Source organism: Enhydra lutris, unplaced genomic scaffold (assembly GCF_002288905.1).
Source record: "Enhydra lutris kenyoni isolate GAN:26980312 unplaced genomic scaffold, ASM228890v2 scaffoldscaffold3, whole genome shotgun sequence".
NCBI classification, from domain to species: domain Eukaryota; kingdom Metazoa; phylum Chordata; class Mammalia; order Carnivora; family Mustelidae; genus Enhydra; species Enhydra lutris.
Window position 1 is genome coordinate 42003452 of NW_019154087.1, and position 22061 is coordinate 42025512.

At 37.7% G+C, this 22061-nt stretch overlaps 1 protein-coding gene across 1 annotated transcript in view; it reads right to left on the reverse strand.

Annotated features, from left to right (window-relative positions):
• Positions 1-22061, reverse strand: part of LOC111155470 (protein tyrosine phosphatase, non-receptor type 13) — a 212861-nt gene that overhangs the window by 70835 nt on the left and 119965 nt on the right. The window contains exons 11-18 of the mRNA XM_022515639.1: positions 16860-17079; positions 12407-12481; positions 11904-12078; positions 9792-9945; positions 9387-9525; positions 8306-8458; positions 5210-5392; positions 2061-2223 (exon numbers count right to left, since the gene is read on the reverse strand). Of these exons, the coding sequence (XP_022371347.1) occupies positions 2061-2223; positions 5210-5392; positions 8306-8458; positions 9387-9525; positions 9792-9945; positions 11904-12078; positions 12407-12481; positions 16860-17079 (1262 nt within the window). The remainder of the gene's footprint in view (positions 1-2060; positions 2224-5209; positions 5393-8305; positions 8459-9386; positions 9526-9791; positions 9946-11903; positions 12079-12406; positions 12482-16859; positions 17080-22061) is intronic.

Consider the following 22061-nt stretch of genomic DNA (forward strand, 5'->3'; position numbering starts at 1 on the left):
TTCCTTTAAAGGTTTAACAAAATCTGGGAAAAGATGTAGATAATACCATCTTAAAGTGCTTTCACATATGAGTTCAAGGATACACATCTGTTGTGTTCCTTGGCACAAACCTGTGAGATACATAGGGTATTCCCACTTTGTGGATGAGGAAAATGAGACTCCTAGAAATCAGTTACTTTCCTATGGGGTCATTATATTACTACTACTATTTCTATTAGTGGTAGTAGTGGTAAAACAATGTTGATGATGGTGAAGATAACAATAACGAATATTTATTCAATACTTACTCTGTGCCAGGCACCTTGAAGGGGCTTACATGTATGAAGTCATTTAATCTTCACAACAACCTCATGATATAGGTATTATCATTATGACTATACTATCATTTTACAGACAAGAACTAAGGTAGAGTTTAAGTGCCTGCCGAAGGTTTCAGAGCTTCAGAGCTATACTTCAGAGCTATAAGTAATAGAGCAAGGTTTGTATCCTGACAGTCTGATCCAGAGTTCACGCTGTTAACTAACTACTACTTTGCTCTTCAGTATAAGAAATGCTGAGGATGAAAGGCTGGCTTTGTGGTTTTGTCTTCTGATTGTTTTCATAATAGCACATTATACCACATCTGTAAGGATGCAACCTTCAATTGTATAATTTTGGTTTGTTATTGACTAGAGTATTAGTCCAAGTAGGAATACTGATAGCTCTAACAAGTTTGATATTTCACTGCACTTTTAAAATATGCAAGAGCATATAATTTTTTAGCAGATCAAAGTAGGTAAAGAAAAGGAATAATGAGATTACTTTACAGCAGTAGTTACCATATTCTAGCATGCATAAAAGTCGTTACCGAAGAAAGCCTGTTAAAACGCAGATTCCAGGGACCCAATACCCAAAGATGGTGATTCACCAAGTTTTAGGTAGGTTTCTGGAATCTTCATTTTTAATAAGCATACACCCCTACCATCTTAACTCTGAAAGGCTGAGAAACATCTAGTCATAGGCTGCCATCACCCCAGTCTGATCCAACGGGGAATACATTTTTTTGTACGATTTCAGGATGTGAGAAAGTTTGGATACAGAATTCACAGGACTCTGCCACACAAGTCATCAGTGCTATTCCATTAAATTAAAAAATCTAATTCTTCAGAGTATTTCACAGAAGTTTACAAGAATTTACTATGCAGAACTCGACTTTGTATAACTTTAATCTCTACATGTGGTGTTCCAGAGTAAGCTTTAAATATTTCAGTTCTGTTGGAGATATATATATATTTAAATCTTTAATTAATTAATTAATTATATTTTTTTGAGATATATTTTTTAGAGCTGAATCAGTTTCTTCTGCTGGTTCCTTTTCAAAAAGAACTGAAATCACTCTCCTGAGCATTTATACTGGGTATGCGGGTTACTGATTTCAGTCTCTGAAGAGGGACACACTCAAGTAAAAGTAACAGGTGGGAAATCTGCCACCCCCAAACTATTATAGTACGTAACTTCGCTGTCCTGGGTGCACACTCCCCTTGCCCCCTACCTCATTTCTTGTGTTTTTTACCCTCACCTGGAAAGCCCTTCCATTTATCTTAGTTATTTTTGTCCTTCAAATTCCAGTTCAAGTGTCACCACTGCAGTATTCTGGCCTCTGATCTCCCCCTCTCTTACTGCAGATCATGTAGTCTGTATGATCTAATCTGTTATTAAAACCTGGACCCTCTAATATGTATTATTGCTTCATGCACATTGGCTTTACCTTCCCCAAAAGTATGTAATTCTACTATGGGTAGAGACTATGACCCAAATGCCATATTTACATCCGTTAGCTTCATGATTTGCACGAAATAGACATTTCAACAGGTACTCCTTGACTGATCTGGGGGGCTGTTTTCAAAATGAACATGAAGTTGAAATCCCAGCTTCATGTGTGGCACCTTTAAAAAGTTGACTTAGTCATTTAACATCTATATACCTTGTCATGTTCATCCTAGACACGGAAAGTCTTTTAAAATTTGTGGCAAAAACCAAGCTTGCTCCCTGATCATCTGGCACAATGTGTTTCTCCTTACCAATATCCTGGGCATCTTGGTTGCTCTGTCTTGCTCTCATCTGCAGCTGGAACTTATGCTGGGAAGAGCAGAGGTGGAGCAGGTACTGGCAAACCTTACTGTTGTCTGTCTGGAAAGCATGTTTTATTCCATCCGATGTATTTTGCAATGTGATTTTCTTTTTCTACAATATTAATCAGGGGTGTTAATAATTAGGATGCTTTCCTACCACATGACTGAATTCTGTAACCAATAATTAGTAAGTACAGATATTATTTTTATTTTTCATTTAATACTCATTAAGCGTGAGTGTTCCTTGACCTGCATCTAGTATAAACAGGACCCTGTTATTATAACAGATTCAGCAAATAAGTCAAATTAATATCACTTGTCACTTTCAAATATTATAGCTTAAATCAGACAGTATACAAGCTACCAGCAAGCGAAAAATTTCTTTTAATGAGATTATTGATATTTTTACTATATTGCAACGTTTGCAAACACCATAACTATTTGAAAAAGACATTACAAAAATATATTCTTCTTGGGTACAAAAATGAAGTTCAAAAAAATTGATTTATTGATATATAAGAGCTATGATTCTGCCAAAAGAATCTTGATGGCCTGAAGGCTGGTATGGAAATTGTGAGACGTTAAAAGAAAATGAGAATAGAGAGGCACCGGGTAACATGGCTGCTGGAATGAGAGATAAAACACATCAATATTTAGAGACTGAGGGATTCTTGCATTCAAATTAGAGGAAACAGGAGAACCACCAATTAGTGTTATCTTTTCAATGTTTCTTGAGAAATAAACGTGTCTTGTGTAAGAGGGCAGCCCAAATGTTGCAACCTCTGGGGTGAGGCTTGCAGATGATCTGTATGTCTTAAAAGACTAGCATTCAGCATGCTAGGAATCTAAGACTAATGTCTCTGGAGAATTACTTAAGTCCAATTAGGTTTTACTCTAGCTCTTGGCTGCTTCTACTGTGCAAATTATTCCCTTTACTCATGTCCCTTGTCTTCAAATGCAGAAACATTTGGTGATATTCACAAATGACACAGTAACAGAGTATTACTGAAACTTCAATTGTGCAGGTTTGCCTTCTTCATAATTTCTGGTCTTGTTAAACTATAAATTTTTAAATTGACTTTGTTTATATAAATTCACTAAAACTTTATATCAAAACTATAAATAGAAAACCACTATGCCATAAATAGAATCCAGGTATTAAAAATATGTAATCGGTGTGCCCAGGTCGCTCAGTTGGTTAAGCACCTGCCTTCAGCTCAGGTCATGATCCTAGGATCCTGGGATCGAGCCCTGCATGGGGCTCCCTGTTAAGCAGGGTGTCCGCTTCTTTCTCTTCCTCTGCCCCTGGCACCTGCTCATGCTCTCTCTCTCACTAGCTCAAATAAATAAATAAATAAATAAATAAAATCTTTTAAAAAATATATGTAATCAATGCAATAAAAGCAAAATAAGGTTATTAAATTCTAGCTGAATATGTTGCCAATGAAATCTCTGGGACCCTGTTCTCTCTTTCTTAAAAAAGGAAATCAGCAAGTATTAAAGTGGAATTAAAGACTCAGTAGCACCAAACTAGTACCTTGACTAGTAGTAGCATACCTAGTGAATTGAATTGAAATAGTTGGGGAATTTTTTTTCCAAACAAACATAATCACAGTCAAGTAATTCCCTAGGATATTGTTCTCCAAAGTTGTAAAGCTGTACAGGTTTGAAACAAATTATAAGAATATTCTAAGTGTTTACTGAAAAACTGGACAAGAAATGTGTCCAAGGGAATTCAGTTGTGAGAGATGAGAAAAGGCGAAGGAGGGTGACATTTCCATCTCCCCAGAGGCTAGTGGGGGTGGGGGGAAAGGAGGGTTTAAAAGGGCTCTGTGTTGGAGAAGGAAGTTTGGGATAAACAAGTTTTGTTAAACACAAGAACAGTCTGCGTGGGAATGCGATCTCTTCTCTATTACTGGAGATCTTTAAAAATGAGCTAATCACAGCTAGTTCTACATATGGCAGGGCTGGTGTGCTAGCTTGGCAAACAACCGAGAGCTGAATGCTAGATAATTTATTTGATTTGTTGCCTTTCCTAAATCGGTCTAAATTAGATTTGTAGTTAATTAATCTAAGCTTTCCTGCAGATATTTGCTAGGCCAGCATTTCCACTGGGGAAGGTAAATTATACCAGGGCAATTTCCTGGTCTTGACAATCTTGGGAAGATGAGGCTGTCTGGGCTTTCCTGAGAGAACACATTATTATCTGGGAATCTTAGTGGTACCTCTGGGTTTCACAGGAAACCAACCAACTAACCATCAAGTCTAGAACTGATTTCAAAGGTCTCTAAGTTGAAAATTAACCAGAGTAAGTTGGGACCTTGAGATTGGTATCCTTATAAACAGTGTTCTAGTGGGACTGTATTTTAGCCCAAATATGGGATCTAGTAGTCCTTAGAGATCTCAGTAGTCCTTGCATAGCATTAGGAAAACAAATACACATCTTAACATATTTTTTTATTCACCTCTGGGGCTTCCCAATTGCATTTCAATGTTCAGAACTCCAACGACTTCCAAAATCAAAATACGCCTTTATGGCTTACTATCTTTCATAAACATGATATTCTACAACTTTATCTCCACATGAAGTATACACTAAAACTTAAAACTACAGAAAGTTCTGGGACATTAAAAATTTTTTTTAGTTCATAAAATCCAATAAATCTCTGGACTGCTGAAATTCAAACATAGTTGCTGTGAGGGCGCCACTATTGAGCTAGACAAAATTTACTAGGGTTAAAATAATTATTTTAAAATATATATTAGAGAGATTCCTCCATGTGAGAAGTTAGTAACCCAGAATAGGTTCTGAATTAATAGAAAGTCAACTTGTTGTAATTTAACTAAGTTAATTGAGCGTGTAACCAGCTAGGAATGTATACTATTCTTTTAAAAATCACTTCCTGATAAAACTAAGACCAAATAAAAATCTCAATAATACTTTCTACAACTGAGAAGAGTTAAATAGTATTAAAATGTATTAGCCCTACTGAATAGAAGAATCTAAAGTTTACTTAAGGATAATCAATTAATAGGTTACATTTGAATTGACAACACGTATTTTAAAATATAATGAAAAGGAGTTTAAATGGACATACGGAAAAAGAAATCTTCTTGGTTTCCCTCCATGGAAAGCGAAGAACTAGTGTGCGAATTCCATTGTGAACCTCAAACACAAGGACACCTTTAGAACAGACTCCAAGCAATATTCCAGTTTGCGACTTTTTCTCAGGGTGCACTCGATGAAAATGAACTCCATATTCTGTCAGTCTTTGGCAGACCTGTTGGAATAATAGCACATCATAGCAATGTACCTTGGTAGAAGGTGACAAAGATATAGAAAGTTGTACCGCTGTAGTTTGATATGGAAAGGAGAGTCTTTTCAACAAATGGTGCTGAGGGGTGCCTGGGTGGCTAAGCCGTTAAGCATCTGCTTTCGGCTCAGGTCATGAACCCCTGGGTTCATATCCAGCCCTGATAGTTGGGAAACCTGCTTCTCCCTCTCCCACTCCCGCTGCTTGTGTTCCCTCTCTCGCTGTCTTTCTCAGTCAAATAAATAAATAAAATTAAACAAAACAAAACAAATAGTGCCAAAACAAATGGGTATTCACAGGTAAGAAAATGAATCTTGACCTCTATTACACTGAATATATGAAAATTAACCCCAAACGGGTCATAGACCTAAATACAGGAACTACAACCATAAAGCTTAGAAAATCTTTATGGGAACAGATTTGAAAGAAATTTCTTTGTGGGACATAAAAAACATGAACTATAGAATAAAAAAATGGTAAACTGAAACATTTGCTCTTCAAAAGTCAGTGATAAGAAATATAAATGCAATGGGGCACCTGGGTGGCTCAGTCAGTTAAGTGTCTGACTCTTGATTTCAGCTCAGGTCATGATCTCAGGGTTGTGAGATCAAGCCCTGCTCCGAGCTCAGTGGGGAGTCTGCTGCTTAAGATTCTCTCTCTTACCCTCTCAAACTCCCTCTCTTAAAAAAAAAAAAAAAAAAAAAAAAAAAAGGGAAAAGAAAATATAAAGGCAGGCTACATACTGGGAGATAAACATATTATATATCTGAGAAAGGAACTGTACCCAGAACATATAGAAAGCATGTATTTCTTAGCAATAAGGAGACACATAACCAGATACAGAGATGGGCAAAAGATTTTATTAAACACTTCAATGGAAAAGATACATGAATGGCAAATAAACACATGAAAAGATGCTCACCGTAAATAGTAATTAGGAAAATACACATTAAAACCACAATGATATACTACTTCTTACCTATTTCAGTAATTAAAAAGACTGAGGATACCAAGCATTTTGAGGCTGTGGAGCAACTAGAAATCTCACACATTACTGGTAGTACTGTAACATTGGACAACCACTTTAGAACAATCTGGCAATTTCTTATAAAGTGAAACATGCGCTTTCCAAAGATCCCAGCAAACCTACTCTTAGGTAATCACTCAAAAGAAGTAAAAACCATGTGCTCACATGAAAATGTGTATTTGAAAGTTTACGGAAGCTTTATATCCATCAACTAATGAAAAAATAAATAGGTTGTGTATCTGTAAAAAGAGAAACTACCCAGCAAAAAACAAAAACCAACAAGAAACCACCCCCCCAACAACAACAGCAAAAAAACCAACAACAAAAACTGTTGATACGCGTCATATCATGGATGAATCTCAAAAGTATTGTTTCTAAGTGAAAAGAGCCAGATACAGAAGACTACTACATAATACATAATTCTTTTTATGAAATTCTAGACAAGAAAAAACTATGGTGATAGAAGATCAGTAGTTGCCAAGGGCTGGCATGGTGGTGGTGGGGGATTGACTGCAAAGGGACACGAGGAAGTTTTTTGGTGTTGGAAATGTTTTATATCAGGGGTTGGCAAATCTTTGTCTTTAAAGGACCAGATATGGGATGCCTTGCTGTCTTGGTCCAAAGAGCATGATTTGCAGAAAGATGTAAAAGAAGTATAAATTTAGAAAGGTGTATTAATGTGATTTAAAAAACTCAGGTTAGAAGAAAGATGCTAGAGTTAAAGAGAATGGAGTAACAGGATATATTATTAGAAGGAGTAGGGCAATCCACTTATGCATTAAGCACACTACTTACAGGGAGAACACTAAAGCTCAGGAAGGTTAAATATATTGTCCAAGTTCACATAGCTGGTTGAAACAAGAATTCAAATGCAAGACTGTCTGACTACAAATTCCCAAGCAAATTTTTACCACTATGCTAATCTGCTTTCTACCTTTATTAATAAAAATATAAACTTTTTATGATCTTCAAGTATAAAAATGTAATAACTAAAGGAAAACATAACTACATAATTCAATGTCTTTAAATGTTGACTCAATTTAAATAAAACAAACCCCCTTATATGTCTTAGCACAAACCCTAGATTAAAGGTGATGTTAAGTGGGTGGGTGCAACCCCTTCATAGATACTTATAGGGCTGGGAACTTTAGTTCCCTTCAATATGGAGCAAATGGAAGGCACACTGTTACATACTAGGGAGCTAAATCAGGAGAATGTTCTGAAAGTTTGTCTTCTCAATAGAATACTATACTTGCTATTCTCATTGGAAGTTAACACAATACTATCTTTCCTGATCATAAATGGACAATTTATCTGAGGTCTCAAAGAAAGCTGGTGGCAGACCTGGAACCATAAAGCCATTTTTTCTGACCCCATTTCATTATCTGAATTAGTCGGCATTTGTGAAACACTATTTTTAGAGGATGTAATTGTATTTTAAGCTTTTTAAGAAAAAACAAAGCAAAATAATTCTAGAATCCATATGCCCTCCCCTCTTATAGCCAGTCAAAAAATTCAGTTGTTACTTTTTTATAATGTATCTTGATACATTTATAGTGTATCTTGAGTATGGAACTGAATAAAAGCAGCAAATCTATAGTCATACAGGTATGAGTTCGAATCAGTTTTGCCCCACATACCAGCCATTGACTTTGGGAATATTACATTTGCTCTTTGAGCTTTAGTCCTCTCTTTCACAAGATAATTAAAATACCATGGTTTTAGCCAGGAATAAGTGAGATAATTCACAGTATCAGTTATTGGCACTTGAGCTTTTAGATACATATGTCCTCCATTTCTTGCTTACTTTGAAAAAGATAGAAACTTTATCATTTGTAATTTTGCATGCTTACCTTTAAAAATTCTAACTCTGTCTCTTTTTCAGAAGCTCCTGCATAGGTATTATGCAATTTTGGTAATTCTTCTTTAACATAGGATAAATCAAGTTTCTCCATCACTCTGGGAGGCAAATAATGCTCCAGTCTAAAATAAGACATACCATGAACCTAGAAGAGAGAATGTTTTTATAAGCAATTGTTTGCCCTCTTCCTTCTATCTTAAAGTTCTTGCCTCAACCAAGAGGTAAGACACTTTTATTTAGACTTCTCCCTGAGGAGTGAGTTTTAGAGGAAATGTATCATTCTTTCTTTTTCATCCAGTGAGGTAAAATGACTGAACTGATTAGCAAGCTTAAAGAGACAGACAACAAGGACCAAATGTCACTACAGTTGTGGTTAATGTTAAGGATGCTACTCAAGTGGCACTGATTCTTGCCCCTTGCTTCCTCTCAGATCCACTTTTTTCAGGAATGATTGGCCACAAACATCTGTTCTCTGTACAGTGAACTCTGCTAGCTTCTCAGCCCATCACAGCATGGATCCATGTGGGAGGCAAAAGACCCCTTTGATCCAGATTTGGCTTGTAACCCTTGTGCCTACTATCCCTTAATTAGAAATTGGGAGAAGGAAGGGTAAATGCTAGATATCCTGAAATTGTGAAACAAGAAATTTTACACAGAAAAAAAGAGAGAGAAAGCTACACTGTACGATTTTATATACCAATGTATATGGGGAACCTAGTCACTCTAAGGTACCAAACTAGCCTCAAAAATCTCCAGATCTTGGGGCACCTTGGTGGCACAGTTGGTTGAGCATCCGACTCTTGATTTCAACTCAGGTCATGATCTCAGGGTTGTGGGACTGGAACGTTGTGTCAAGCTCTATGCTCAGTGCGGAGGCTGCTTGAGATTGTTACTTGATCTCCCTCTGCCTCTCCCACTGTCTTTCTCTCTCTCTGATAGATAAATCCTAAAAAAACCCAACAACAACTCCAGACCTAAATAGCAAACACATCAACCAGGTTCAGTTTTTAATTATGCCGAGGATAAAAATATCAATATAAAAGTGGCCCCTGGAGAAAAAAACCAAATCCTACCTCTGGTTGATAATCTCCATATTCAGCCTGGAGAGCCAAGGATGCCAGCAATAAAGAAGTCTCATCATCACAGTGCATCCTCTCCTCCAAGATATCCTTTCGCAGTTGAAGATAATACTGATGACAGGTCAGGGTATGTCTAGAAAAACAAATGCACACTACACATCTATGCTTTATCTTGAATCTGGAGAGATTCTTATTATTGGCATATAAGTTGAGTTCCTAAGATGGTTTATTATCAAGCTTTTAAGGCACAAGAATTTAATAAACTATGTTGAAGGAAATATTTCTTTGATGATAGAGAAGACGTTTTCATTGATCATATTCAAGTAATTCAGTATCAGTAAACTAAAGGGTCCAAAGACCAGAAGCCAAAAAGACAAGAATAGAAACTTGTGTACTCACTGTATCAAACTAACATCATCCATGAAAAATTTAATTCGGAAAAACAAAGTAAAATTAACCGCGGCTTTGCTCTTTTTCTTTGGCTCTTCTTTCCATCCCTCTGGGGCCACTTTGGTTAATTTTAAATCAGGATCAACAAAGAAATATTCATTATCTAAAACAGAATGAGAAAACACTCAGATAAAAATACTTCAATGTTTTCTTCTGATTCCTTTGTGGGTTTTGGCGGGGGGGCTGACTTGCACAAAATAGTTCCACATAAGGATAAAATAAGAAAAAAAAAGAATAAAATAAGATTGTTAAGAAGTATGGCAGGGAATGCTGAGGGCAACTGCATACAGTGGGGGCAATATGATGTGGCTGAGTCTTTTAAGACTGAGGGTTCTAAGGGCAGACAGAACTGGATTCAACTCTACCGCATCATTTACTATCTGCATGATACTGAATAAATTATTTAACCTTTCTAGACATTAGTTCTTTTTTTTTTTTAAAGATTTTATTTATTTATTTGACAGACAGAGATCACAAGTAGGCAGAGAGGCAGGCAGAGAGAGAGGAGGAAGCAGGATCCCTGCTGAGCAGAGAGCCCAATGTGGGGCTCGATCCTAGGTCCCTGGGATCATGACCTGAGCCGAAGGCAGAGGCTTTAACCCACTGAGCCACCCAGGCGCCCCTCTAGACATTAGTTTTCTTGTCTGTAAAATCAGGATAGTGATAATTCCTACATTATTGTATTATTGTAGGGATCAAATGACCTAAGGCATATAAAACACTTGGTAAAGCATGCAGCATATGGTAAGCATTCAATAAATATTAGTTATTATTTACTATTACTGAGTTTTCAACTGAAACCTAGAGGAAAAAATACTCATCATTTTATTTTTTCATTCTATAATTCCATCTAAATATTATTGACTCCAAATAAAAGTTTATTCAATAAAATCTGACTTATCCAGAACGTTCAAGAAATTAGGTGTATTACAAACAGAAATTGTGATTAATTATTCATATGAATGGTATTACCTGATTAGTCTAAACTTTTAATAAGTAAAGTGACAGAACATTAGTAGGCACTAATTGAATGTTTATTGGATGACTCTACAAAGTGAACTATTAGTTTTTAAGAAACGAGAATTCAAAAACTAAATTGAAGGAAACATTTCTTCTGTGACAAAGAAGACATTATCCTAATCTTGTAGGGTTTTAAGATAATTTGATCCTCAACTACGATTGACCGTACTCTGTTGTCTAAGCTAAGTTAAATTTTGAGGTAAACAGGAATTTGATATATTGAAGAGTAATTTATAAATATAATGATTTAGTAACGCCCAACTTCAAAGCAGTAAGAAGCTATGGAAATTCTAACTGATAAATAGGAGTGATTTCTACTGAAGCTATGCTCTGAGACCATTGGGAATATCACAAAGTTCACTGCACAAACGTAAAGCTTAAAAAATACGTAAAATGATGTATTTGCCGTCATGAAGTGAAAACGTTTAAAAAAGACACTGTATGTTTTTGTTTTTTTTTTTTGTTTTTTGTTTTTTTTTTATTATTTATTTATTTGACAGACAGAGATCACAGGCAGGCAGAGAGGCAGGCAGAGAGAGGAAGGGAAGCAGGCTCCCCGCTGAGCAGAGAGCCCAACGCGGGGCTCGATCCCAGGACCCTGGGATCATGACCCGAGCCGAAGGCAGAGGCTCTAACCTGCTGAGCCACCCAGGCGCCCCAGACACTGTATGTTTTAAGGATGGTAGGCTAAAGAAGCTGATGTGGAGATTCAGAAATAGGATCCTGCTATATATTTAAATTCAGATTAGCAGGATACTAATATCTAGAGTACATATCTAGGCAATTGACATATATAATGATCCCCCCAATATAATAATTAAAATCCACTTTAGTATACTGAGCTAAAGAAAAATCTTCACCATCAGGTAGAGAAGACGCGAAAAGACAAGCTTTTAAAACAATGAACCTAACTCCTCCTTCTCAACGCTGATGTGTTCATGTAGTTAACATTTCCCAAGACAAGTTGGGCAATAACAGGTATGGAAGTCAGCTTGTTGCCAAGTTTCCACATTGCACACTGAACTTAAAATATCTTGGTACCTTTGAGGGTAGCTAAAGCAAACAAATGATGTTCCACTAAGCCAATGTGTGCCACGACCATATCAAACACATCTTTACATATAGTTTTGGTATCACAAGTCAGTTCCAGTCTCTGCCCACTCAGAAGCATTATGTTTACTTTTCTTCGGTTATCCTCATTCTTCCCTTTCTTGGCCTACGATTGAAAAAAAAAATGACATTTATTAAAGTAAACCTTATAAGAATTTTAACTGCTTTTTTTTTTTTTTAAAGATTTTATTTATTTATTTGACAGAGATCACAAGTAGACAGAGAGGCAGGCAGAGAGAGAGAGAGACGGAAGCAGGCTCCCTGCTGAGCAGAGAGCCCGATGCGGGACTCGATCCCAGGACCCTGAGATCATGACCTGAGCCGAAGGCAGCGGCCTAACCCACTGAGCCACCCAGGCGCCCCTTTAACTGCTTTTTAAAAGTCATTACTGAAATTATTTTCCAAGAGTAACACAAACTGGTTTTATTACTTACAAGGATAGACCGTGGCAAATCCAAAGATATAAATGGTTCAATCGTCATCTTCACAAACTCAGGGCCAAAGAAATTCTGCAAATTACATAAGTAGAATCAACAGTTTTTACCTTTTAATCTAGGTCTTTCCTTAACAGGCAAAGAATATTAATAATAATGATGATGATAATAATAATGATAATAATAATAAAGTACATGTAAAGCCACCACAACAGAACCAGGTGATCTGAAACAAATGTAGGAACTTTAAATAAAAAAGTATGGTAGATTTTATGAAGAACAGGAATGGAATGTAAATGTACACCAAATGTAAACAGAAGTTCTTCCTCAGTTTCCTTTTCTACCAGTGATGTCAAATGTAAAGCCTTGCTTCATACAGTTTTACAAGTTTTTCATTTTTTGGCCTTCAGATAAACTCAGAGTCTCAAAAAAAAGAAATAGGAGTCTTAATTACTTAAGAGTTATCAAGCTCATGATAAGGATTTGGTTTAGTACTACTAAGGTGTGAAGTGATTGAACACAATCTCATTTTCCTTTAGAGAGTGACATTCCCTGTATCCTAAAATAAATGTAGTTAAAGGACAACATCTACTTTGTAATTACAAAATACACATATCCATTCATAATCATGTGCTTGGAAGCCCGTGGCACTCACTGTCTTTTTTTTTTATAAGTAGTTGACAGCTAAGGATATTACAGATATCAGCCTTCGTACCCCATTGCTGCCTCCAGTGAGAAAACATTATCTCAGGAGATAGGGGAGACTGAGGAGCTAGGGAAAGTGGAGTCCACACACTATATTACTGCTTCTTAATCTACTTCTTCCCTGCATGTCTTGCATATCCAGAAGTTTCTGCCAAGAGTGGATAACTGGTTGAGGAAATTACTTAAAATGTTAGACTCCAGGTGAGAGCAGGATTCAGAACAGACTGAGAAGATTAGGTGCAAAAAGTGAAATGAAATGGCTAATCTTGAGGCCAAAGTCAGGTGGTGTGTGTGTGTGTGCACGTATGCATTAATGCACATGATACGTTTGCACTCATGAAGGTTACTGGAGTTTTATTTTTGTTGGTTTCTTCCTTGATTGCTTGGTGTTGGAATTCTATCTAGTTGACCAAGTGTGGAACAGGTGACAGATACCATTTAAGTAAAACTTTAACCTTAAGGGTTTGTTAATACTCAACTAACCAGTAGGACACATTTTAAATGAGAACAGAAATAGAGCAGAAAAAATGAAATGGTCTGCCTTGGGAAATATAGAATCCAATACAGATAAACTAATGTAACAGTGTATAAACAAGTTAAAAGGCGTCTGCAACCAAAAGTAACATAGAAAAAATTAGGGGGGCCTGGGTGGCTCAGTTGTTGAGCACCTGTCTTCAGCTACGTCATGATCCCAGGGTCCTGGGATCCAGCCCACATTAGGCTCCCTGCTCTGTAGGGAGCCTGTTTCTCCCTCTACTACTCCCCATGCTTGTATTCCCTCTCTTGCTGTGTCTCTGCTAAATAAATAAATAAAATTAAAAAAAAAAAGAAAAAATTAAATACTTATATTTTGGGAAAGAACATTAATTAAATGGGATGATTGTTCCTTCAACTACTAAAACTACTTTTCAGCACCAAAAACATACCCTTTCTGCTCTTTTCAGAAAAAACACATGGTCCTTTGAGGACCACCAGTTCACAGTAGTCACTGATACAGGAAGTCTTTGATGAAGAGTTGTTTGTTATTGAAATAGCCAGAAACTGAATGCCTAAAAGGCAACACAGATTTTTAGTGAGATGGCATGTAACAGTGGCATACTGTAAAGGTACAGAATACCATTTATGAATCTCTAATGAGCCATGTTCAGCATTAGCTCTCTGAAATTATCATTTATGAAAAAGGTGTATATGTACGTGTTCTTTATGCTTTATGCATTCCTTTAATTATTAGAAGCCCACACTATTTTGTATGATATCCTGCCTAGTGTTTAATTTTGACAACGGTATTGGTGATAATGACAAATCGATGAGGCCTTATGGACTTTCTTCCTTTCTGCTTAATCATATTTTATTGGACTCGAGCAACTTTAAAAGTAGACAATATCTTATAAATTACAACCCAATTCCACATTTAAAAAATTAGCATAATAAAGAACAAAGTGGTTTAAAAATTTGGCTAAAATCATATAACAGCATTATTAACAATAGAAACCAGGGGCGCCTGGGTGGCTCAGTGGGTTAAGCCTCTGCCTTCCGCTCAGGTCATGATCTCAGGGTTCTGGGATCGAGCCCTGCATCAGGCTCTCTGCTCAGCGGGGAGCCTGCTTCCTCCTCTCTCTCTCTCTGCCTGCCTCTCTGCCTACTTGTGATCTCTGTCTGTCAAATAAATAAATAAAAATCTAAAAAAAAAAAAAAAAACCAAAACAAAAAAAACAAACCACAATAGAAACCAAGTCTTCGAATTTGTGGTTCAAACATTTTCCACCACCCAGTATTGTTTCTTCTCCTTAGAAAACAATGAGGGGAAATTTGAATTCTATCAACTTCAGAGCATATATATATATATATATATATATATATATATATATATATTTTTAAGACAAATTTGAACTCTTAATCTCACAAAACAAACTGAGGGTTGCTGGGGGTGGGGGGGAGGGAGAGGGTGGTTGGGTTATGGACATTGGGTAGGGTATATGCTATGGTGAGTGCTGTGAAGTGTGTAACTGACGACTCACATACCTGTATCCCTGGGGCTAATCATACATTATATGTTAATTAAAAAAAAAAAAAAGACAATTCTTTGAAAAGAGCAACAAAAAACCAAAACAGAATGTGGGTAATACACAGCGCAGAACTAAAAAGAAAAAAATTCATCCTAGATTTTTATCACATTTACTACTATTTATTTCATGTTTGAAGAATTATTTGTATAGGGACATTACAAACAAGATACTGCCTCATGTATCACGTTGGTGATGATAAAAGAATAGAAAGACAATATCCTGAGTAGGTAAGACTATAGTGAAAGAGGCATGACCACAGGAAGCATAAAATCATACAAATGTTTTGACATGCAATCTGACAAGATGAATCAAATGTCTTAAAAGGTGTTTGCCTTTCACTTGGCTATTCTACTTGGAGGAAGTTACCTGAAAAGATTTAGCTAAAGGGATGTTCATCAAAGCATTGCTTGCAATAGCAACAATAACAAATTAGAAGTATTTCCAGTGTCCAGGAGCACCTGGGTGGCTCAGTCGGTTAAGCAACTGCCTTCGTTTCAGGTCATGATTTTGTGGTTCTGGGATTGAGCCAGGCTTGGAGTCCCTCATCTCATGAGGCTCCCTGCTCAGTGGGAAGTCTGCTTCTTCCTTTCCCTTTTCCTTCCTATCCCCCACTCCTGCTCTCTCAAATAAATAAATAAAAACTTTGAAAAGAAAAAAAAAAAGAAATATTTTCAATGTCCAATAACTGGAAACTGAAGAAATCATGGTACATGATAAATTCATATAATGAAGTACTTGACAGCTCTTAACAGTAATACTATAGAGGTTGTAAAATGTTCAAGATATTTTACATGAGGACTGTTCTTTTTAAGCTTAGTTTAGAAAAATACATATGTTGAAAGAAAAATAAACACATTAAAAAAAATCCCCCTGATATATGACACAGATTTTTTCCTTTTGTCTTTCAATATTGTAATGCAAAGATACGATGTTTGAAGCTCATGTGATCATCTTTTGATTACAAAGTAAATCACTATCAAAAATCTGAGAATGGCAGAGCAGAAAGATGGAATATACATGATAACATTCTTGAGCTTCTGAACCAACTCTTCACTCTCTATTCCTGTTTTTCTTGGTTTGTGAGATAATAAATTTTTTTTCTTTTTTTTTTTTTTTAATTTATTTAACAGACAGAGATCACAAGTAGGCAGAGAGGCAGGCAGAGAGAGAGGAAGTGGCTTCCCACGGAGCAAAGAGCCTGATGCAGGGCTTGATCCCAGGACCCTGAGATCATGACCCGAGCTGAAGGCAGAGGCTTTAACCCACTGAGCCACTCAGGCGCCCCCACCAGTGTAATTATTATGGAATTTTGATTTCATCTACAGGTAACTTTAGGACACCTACAGAATTTAAAAGTGTTTTGCATAACATTTTCCTGTGAGTATGTTAACTAACTGGAATTTTTTTTAAAAAGATTTATTTATTTAAGAGAAAGAGAATGAGAGAGAGAGAGCATGAGCAGGGGGAGAGGCAGAGGGAGAGGGAGTAGACTCCCCCCTGAGCAGGGAGCCTGACACTGGGCTTGATCCCAGGATCCCGAGATCATGACCCGAACTGAAGGCAGATGCTTAACAGACTGAGCCACCCAGGCACCCAACCAACTGGAATTTAAGTAAAAACTTAAAAAAAGAAATTTCCCTGTGAGATTATGTTTAAATGCAGTAATCTGAGAATTAACTTACCCTTAGTTTTCTTTGGGTCATGGCTGTTTCAAGGGCCATTTCTCGTAAGGGATCCCTACTGATGTCAAGCATAGAGGCTTTGATTGTGTCTCCCGGATACAGGCTCAGCCGAGACTGTCTAAGGGCCATTCTGGCTTGCAGCTGCATCATTTCTTCTTCTTGCCGTTTTAGCATAATCTCTTGATTAATTACATTGCCTTCAAGGGGTGTTTCATATTGTCTATTACAGAGAAAAGAGAAGAAAACAATTATTTTGGCCTAATTCAAGAAAGAAAAACAGGTGAAGTAAGATATCATGAATTTAAACAATTTTTATTTAGTCATCCCAGAAGAACCCCTGCAGTAACATTTCAATCCTACTTTTATTTTATTGATAATTGTATGCTGTCCTGTTTCCACCGGATAGATCTACATGCTCCACCTCTTCTCTAAACATTCTAGCATCCTCTGACAGAGAAAGGGGAACCCTCCTACACTGCTGTTGGGAATGCAAGCTGGTGTAACCACTCTGGAAAACAGCATGGAGGTTCCTCAAAAAGTTGAAAATAGAGCTACCCTACGACCCAGCAATTGCACTACTGGGCATTTACCCTAAAGACACAAACGTAGTGATCCGAAGGGGCACGTGCACCCGAATGTTTATAGCAGCAATGTCTACAATAGTCAAACTATGGAAAGAACCTAGATGTCCATCAACAGATGAATGGATAAAGAAGATGTGGTATAGATACACAATGGAATACTATGCAGCCATCAAAAGAAATGAAATCTTGCCATTTGCGACGACGTGGATGGAACTAGAGGGTATTATGCTTAGCAAAATAAGTCAATCGGAGAAAGACAACTATCATATGATCTCCCTGATATGAGGAAGTGGAGATGCAATGTGGGGGGTTTGGGAGGTAGGAAAAGAATAAATGAAACATGATGGGATGGGGAAGGAGACAAACCATGAGAGACTCTTAATCTCACAAAACAAACTGAGGGTTGCTGGAGGGAGAGGGGTCGGGAGAGGGTGGTGGGGTTATGGACATTGGGGAGGGTATGTGCTATGGTGAGTGCTGTGAAGTGTATAAACCTGGTGATTCACAGACCTGCAGCCCTGGGGCTAATAATACATTATATGCTTATAAAAAAATAAAAAAATTAAAACAACAACAACAACAAAAAGCATTCTAGCATCCTCTAAAACTGCTTCCACTGCAGTTCTCTTCAGATGGGGCTGTTTATTTTTATAGTCCTGTACCACTGGGCCTGCAGATGGGATAGAGTTTCCCCTTAATTCATATTTTTAAAAAAAGATTTATTTATTTATTTGAGAGAGAGTGAGAAAGAGCGAGTACAAACAGGAGGGCAGAGGGAGAGGGAGCGAGAATCCGAAGCAGACTCCATGTGGAGCACAGAGCCTGACGTGGGACTAGATCTCATAATTCTGAGACCACAAGCCTAGCTGAATCCAAGAGCTGGACGCTCAACTGACTGTGCCACCCAGGTGCCCCTAGATTCCCCTTAATTCTTATTTCTGCTTCCAGACCATTACTGACCTACAAGAGCCCCCAGCTTCCCTGAAATACATGATATGAAATCACTTATTCCCCCGCTCTGCTTTTGCTCTAGACATTTAGTTGTCCTACTGGTCAACTCTCCCTTATTCATTAGACATTTAAGTACCTGATGTCAGGACTCCTGTCATCATTCAAGATTGTGTTACAGAGGCTGGGGAGTCCTCCAACACTCTAGCCTCCCACACCCCAGCCAGCCAGTCATCTACTTCCAAGGTTGTGTTGCCTATAAACAGTAACTGCACTACCTCTAAAAATGTCCTATTTCCATCCTCCAATGAACTCTCTATATAATCTTATCTTTTTCGCTCACTACCTCTAATACCCTTCTTCAAATAATTCACTGACTCCACCACTTTCTCTATTACCCATCTTTTACCCTTATACTGAATTCCAAGGCCCATCATTAAAATCACTCTTTTTCTTTTTATATTTTACTTATTTCTTTGACAGAGAGAGACACAGCAAGAGAGGGAACACAAGCAGGGGGAGTGGGAGAGGGAGAAGCAGGTTTCCCGCCAAGCAGGGAGCCTGGTGCGGGGCTCGATCCCAGGACCCTGGGACCACTCTTTTGCAGACAAACTAAACTCTCAAGAAATTGCAGAACCACGCTGACTGATCTCACTGGGCTCTCAGCGCTGTCTGGTAACTCATTTTCTTAGAGAACTACTTTATACCTTCTTCGCCTTCCCTTTTCTTTTCAAAGCTCAAATACTCTCTCCCTCTTTCTCTCTACTGATGACCTTTCCTCAGTTTTCTTGGTGAACTAAAAAGCAATCAGGAAAAAACTTCCTCAACCTATGCCACCAAACTTTCCAGATATACATCCATATGTTCTGTCTTCTCTTCTGTAACCGTGATGGATCTCCTGCAGCCTTACAGAGGCCTGACACCTCTCTGGGGCATGGAATTCCATCCGCTCTCCTACTCAGAGACTTTGCCCTTGCAGTTATCCCCTCACGTGCATTCATACTATCGTACACTATGTTATTGTCATTAGTCTACAAACACGATGTACTATTTCCTACTCAGAACAAAAACAAAATTCTCCTTTGGTTGTACATCCTCTTTTGGACTCTATCCCCATTTTTTCCTGCTGTCTTTCAGAGTAAATTTCTTCGCAACATTTAAGTTTTATCTCCACTTCATCTCCCACTCTCTTGGTCTCAGACCAACAGTTTTAGTCCCTACTATTTCACACCAAAGCTGTTCACAAAAATGACTGACCTCATCGTTGTCAAGGTCCAAGGATAATCCTCAATTTTCATTTTACTTGACCTCTAAGCACCAAAAGACACAGTTGCTCAGTCTTTCCTATTCTTTTTGTTTGTTTTGTTTCAGAGGCGGGGAGGGGCAAGGGAGAGGGAGAAAGAATCCTAAGCAGGCTCTGCATGCAGCATGGTGTAGGACATGTTGCTGAGCTCATGACCCTGCGATCATGACCTGAGCCGAAATCAAGACACTGGATGCTTAAATGACAGAGCCACCCAGGTGTAGTCCTTCCTAGTCTTAAAATACTTTCCTTCTGGAAAACCATGCTCTTCATTTTCCTTCTACTTTATTGGCTTTTCCTTTTTGGCTCTTTTGTTGGTGCCTCCTTCATTTTTAATATTTTTTCCCTTGTCCAATTTTTCTCATTCACCAGTTGCTTCACAACATAACTGGGAATCGTTATTGATTTCTCTATCCTACAAATCTCCTATCTAATTGAGCAGCAAATCCTGAAAGCACAACCTTGAAAATATCTATATCTGACTCTTCTCTATCACTAGCAATCTAATCTGGGCTATATCCATCCAAATGGATGTGGGGCTAGATCTCACTATCCTTACTTCCTAACTGGGATTTTACTCCCGTAATCTGTTCTTCAGAGAAAAGAACAGAGTAATCCCATTAAATGTATATCAGACCTCTGTTTTCAAGCCACCCAATGGCTTCCCATCATACATCCAAAGTGTTCACTCAAGCTCCTGAGGTACGAGAAGATTTGGATTCTGGTTACTACCCACTCTGCCTTTCTCTCATTCTGCTGCACCCACATGTCCTTCCTGTATTCCTCTGATATACAACACATCTCTCATAATGCAAGGCCTCTGCTCTTGACATTCCCTTTGCCTGGAAGGAACCCTCTGTCTCCTGATATCTGCATAGTCACCCTGTCACTTAAAATAGTTTTCTGTTAAAATATAATCCTTGGAAAAGGCTTCCTCTAATCACTCTACCTATGTAAAATAGAACTTGGACATCACAACCCTGTACTCTCTATCCCTTCATCCTGCTTTCTTTTTTTTTTTTTTTAATGTCTTTTTAAATTAAATTTTTTAGTATTGAAGTGTAGTTGATATACAATGGTATAGTTTCAGGTGAACAACACAGGGTTATGACAATTCTATATCTCTCAATGCTTACACCATGTCAAGTATAGTCAGCATACAAAGTTATTACAATATTATAGACTATATTCTCAATGCTGTACTTTTCATTTCTGTGACTTACTTATTTTATAACTGAAAGAATGTACCTCTTAATCCTCTATATTTATTTCACTCCCTCACCACTTTCACAATCAATAGTTTGTAGGGGCACCTGGGTGGCTCAGTGGGTTAAAGCCCCTGCTTTTGGCTCAGGTCATGTTCTCGGGGTCCTGGGATTCAGCCCCACATTGGGCTCTCTGTTCAGTGGGGCGCTTGCTTCCCCCTCTCTCTGCCTGCCTCTCTGCCTACTTGTGACCTCTCTCTGTAAAATAAATAAATAAAGTCTTAAAAAAAAAGAAAAAAATAGTTTGTTCTCTGTATTAAGGTCTGTTTCTGTTTTGTTTGTTCATTTGTTTTGTTTTCTTAGATTCCATATATAAATGAAATCATATGGTATTCACCTTTCTCTGTTTGACTTATTTCACTCAGCATAATACCCTCTAGGTCCATCCATGTTGTTGCAAATGGCAAGATCTCATTATTTTTTATGGCTGAGTAATATTCCAGGGTGTGTGTGTGTGTGTGTGTGTGTGTGTGTGTCTCTTCTCTATCCATTCATCTACTGATGGGCACTTGGGTTGCTTCCATTTCTTGGTTATTGTAAATAGTGTAGTAAACACAGAGATACAAATATGTCTTTAAACTGGTGTTTTCAATTTCCTTTGGGTAAATATCCACTAGTGGAATTATTGGATCATATGGTATTTCTACTTATAATTTTTTGAGGACTCTCCATACTGTTTCCCACAATGGTTGCACCACTTTACATTCCCACCAGCTGTACACCAGATTCCTTTTTCTCCACCTCCTCACCAACACTTGTTTCTTGTCTTTTTGATTTCAGGCATTCTGGCAGGTGTGAGGTGATACCACGTTGTGGTTTTGATTTGCATTTCCCTGATAATTAATGATGTTGAGCATCTTCTCATGTGCCTATCAGTCATCTGTATGTGTTCTTTGGAAAAAATGTCTATTCAGGTCCGCTGCCCATTTTTAAATTGGATCACTTGGCCTCTTCTTGGTGTGAATTGTATAATTTCTTTATCTATCCTGGGTATGATTCCTTATCAGAAATATCACTTATAGATATCTTCTCCCATTCAGTAGGTTGACTTTTCACTTTGTTGATCAGTTTCCCTCTGTGTGCACTCTCTATCCCCTTAGCC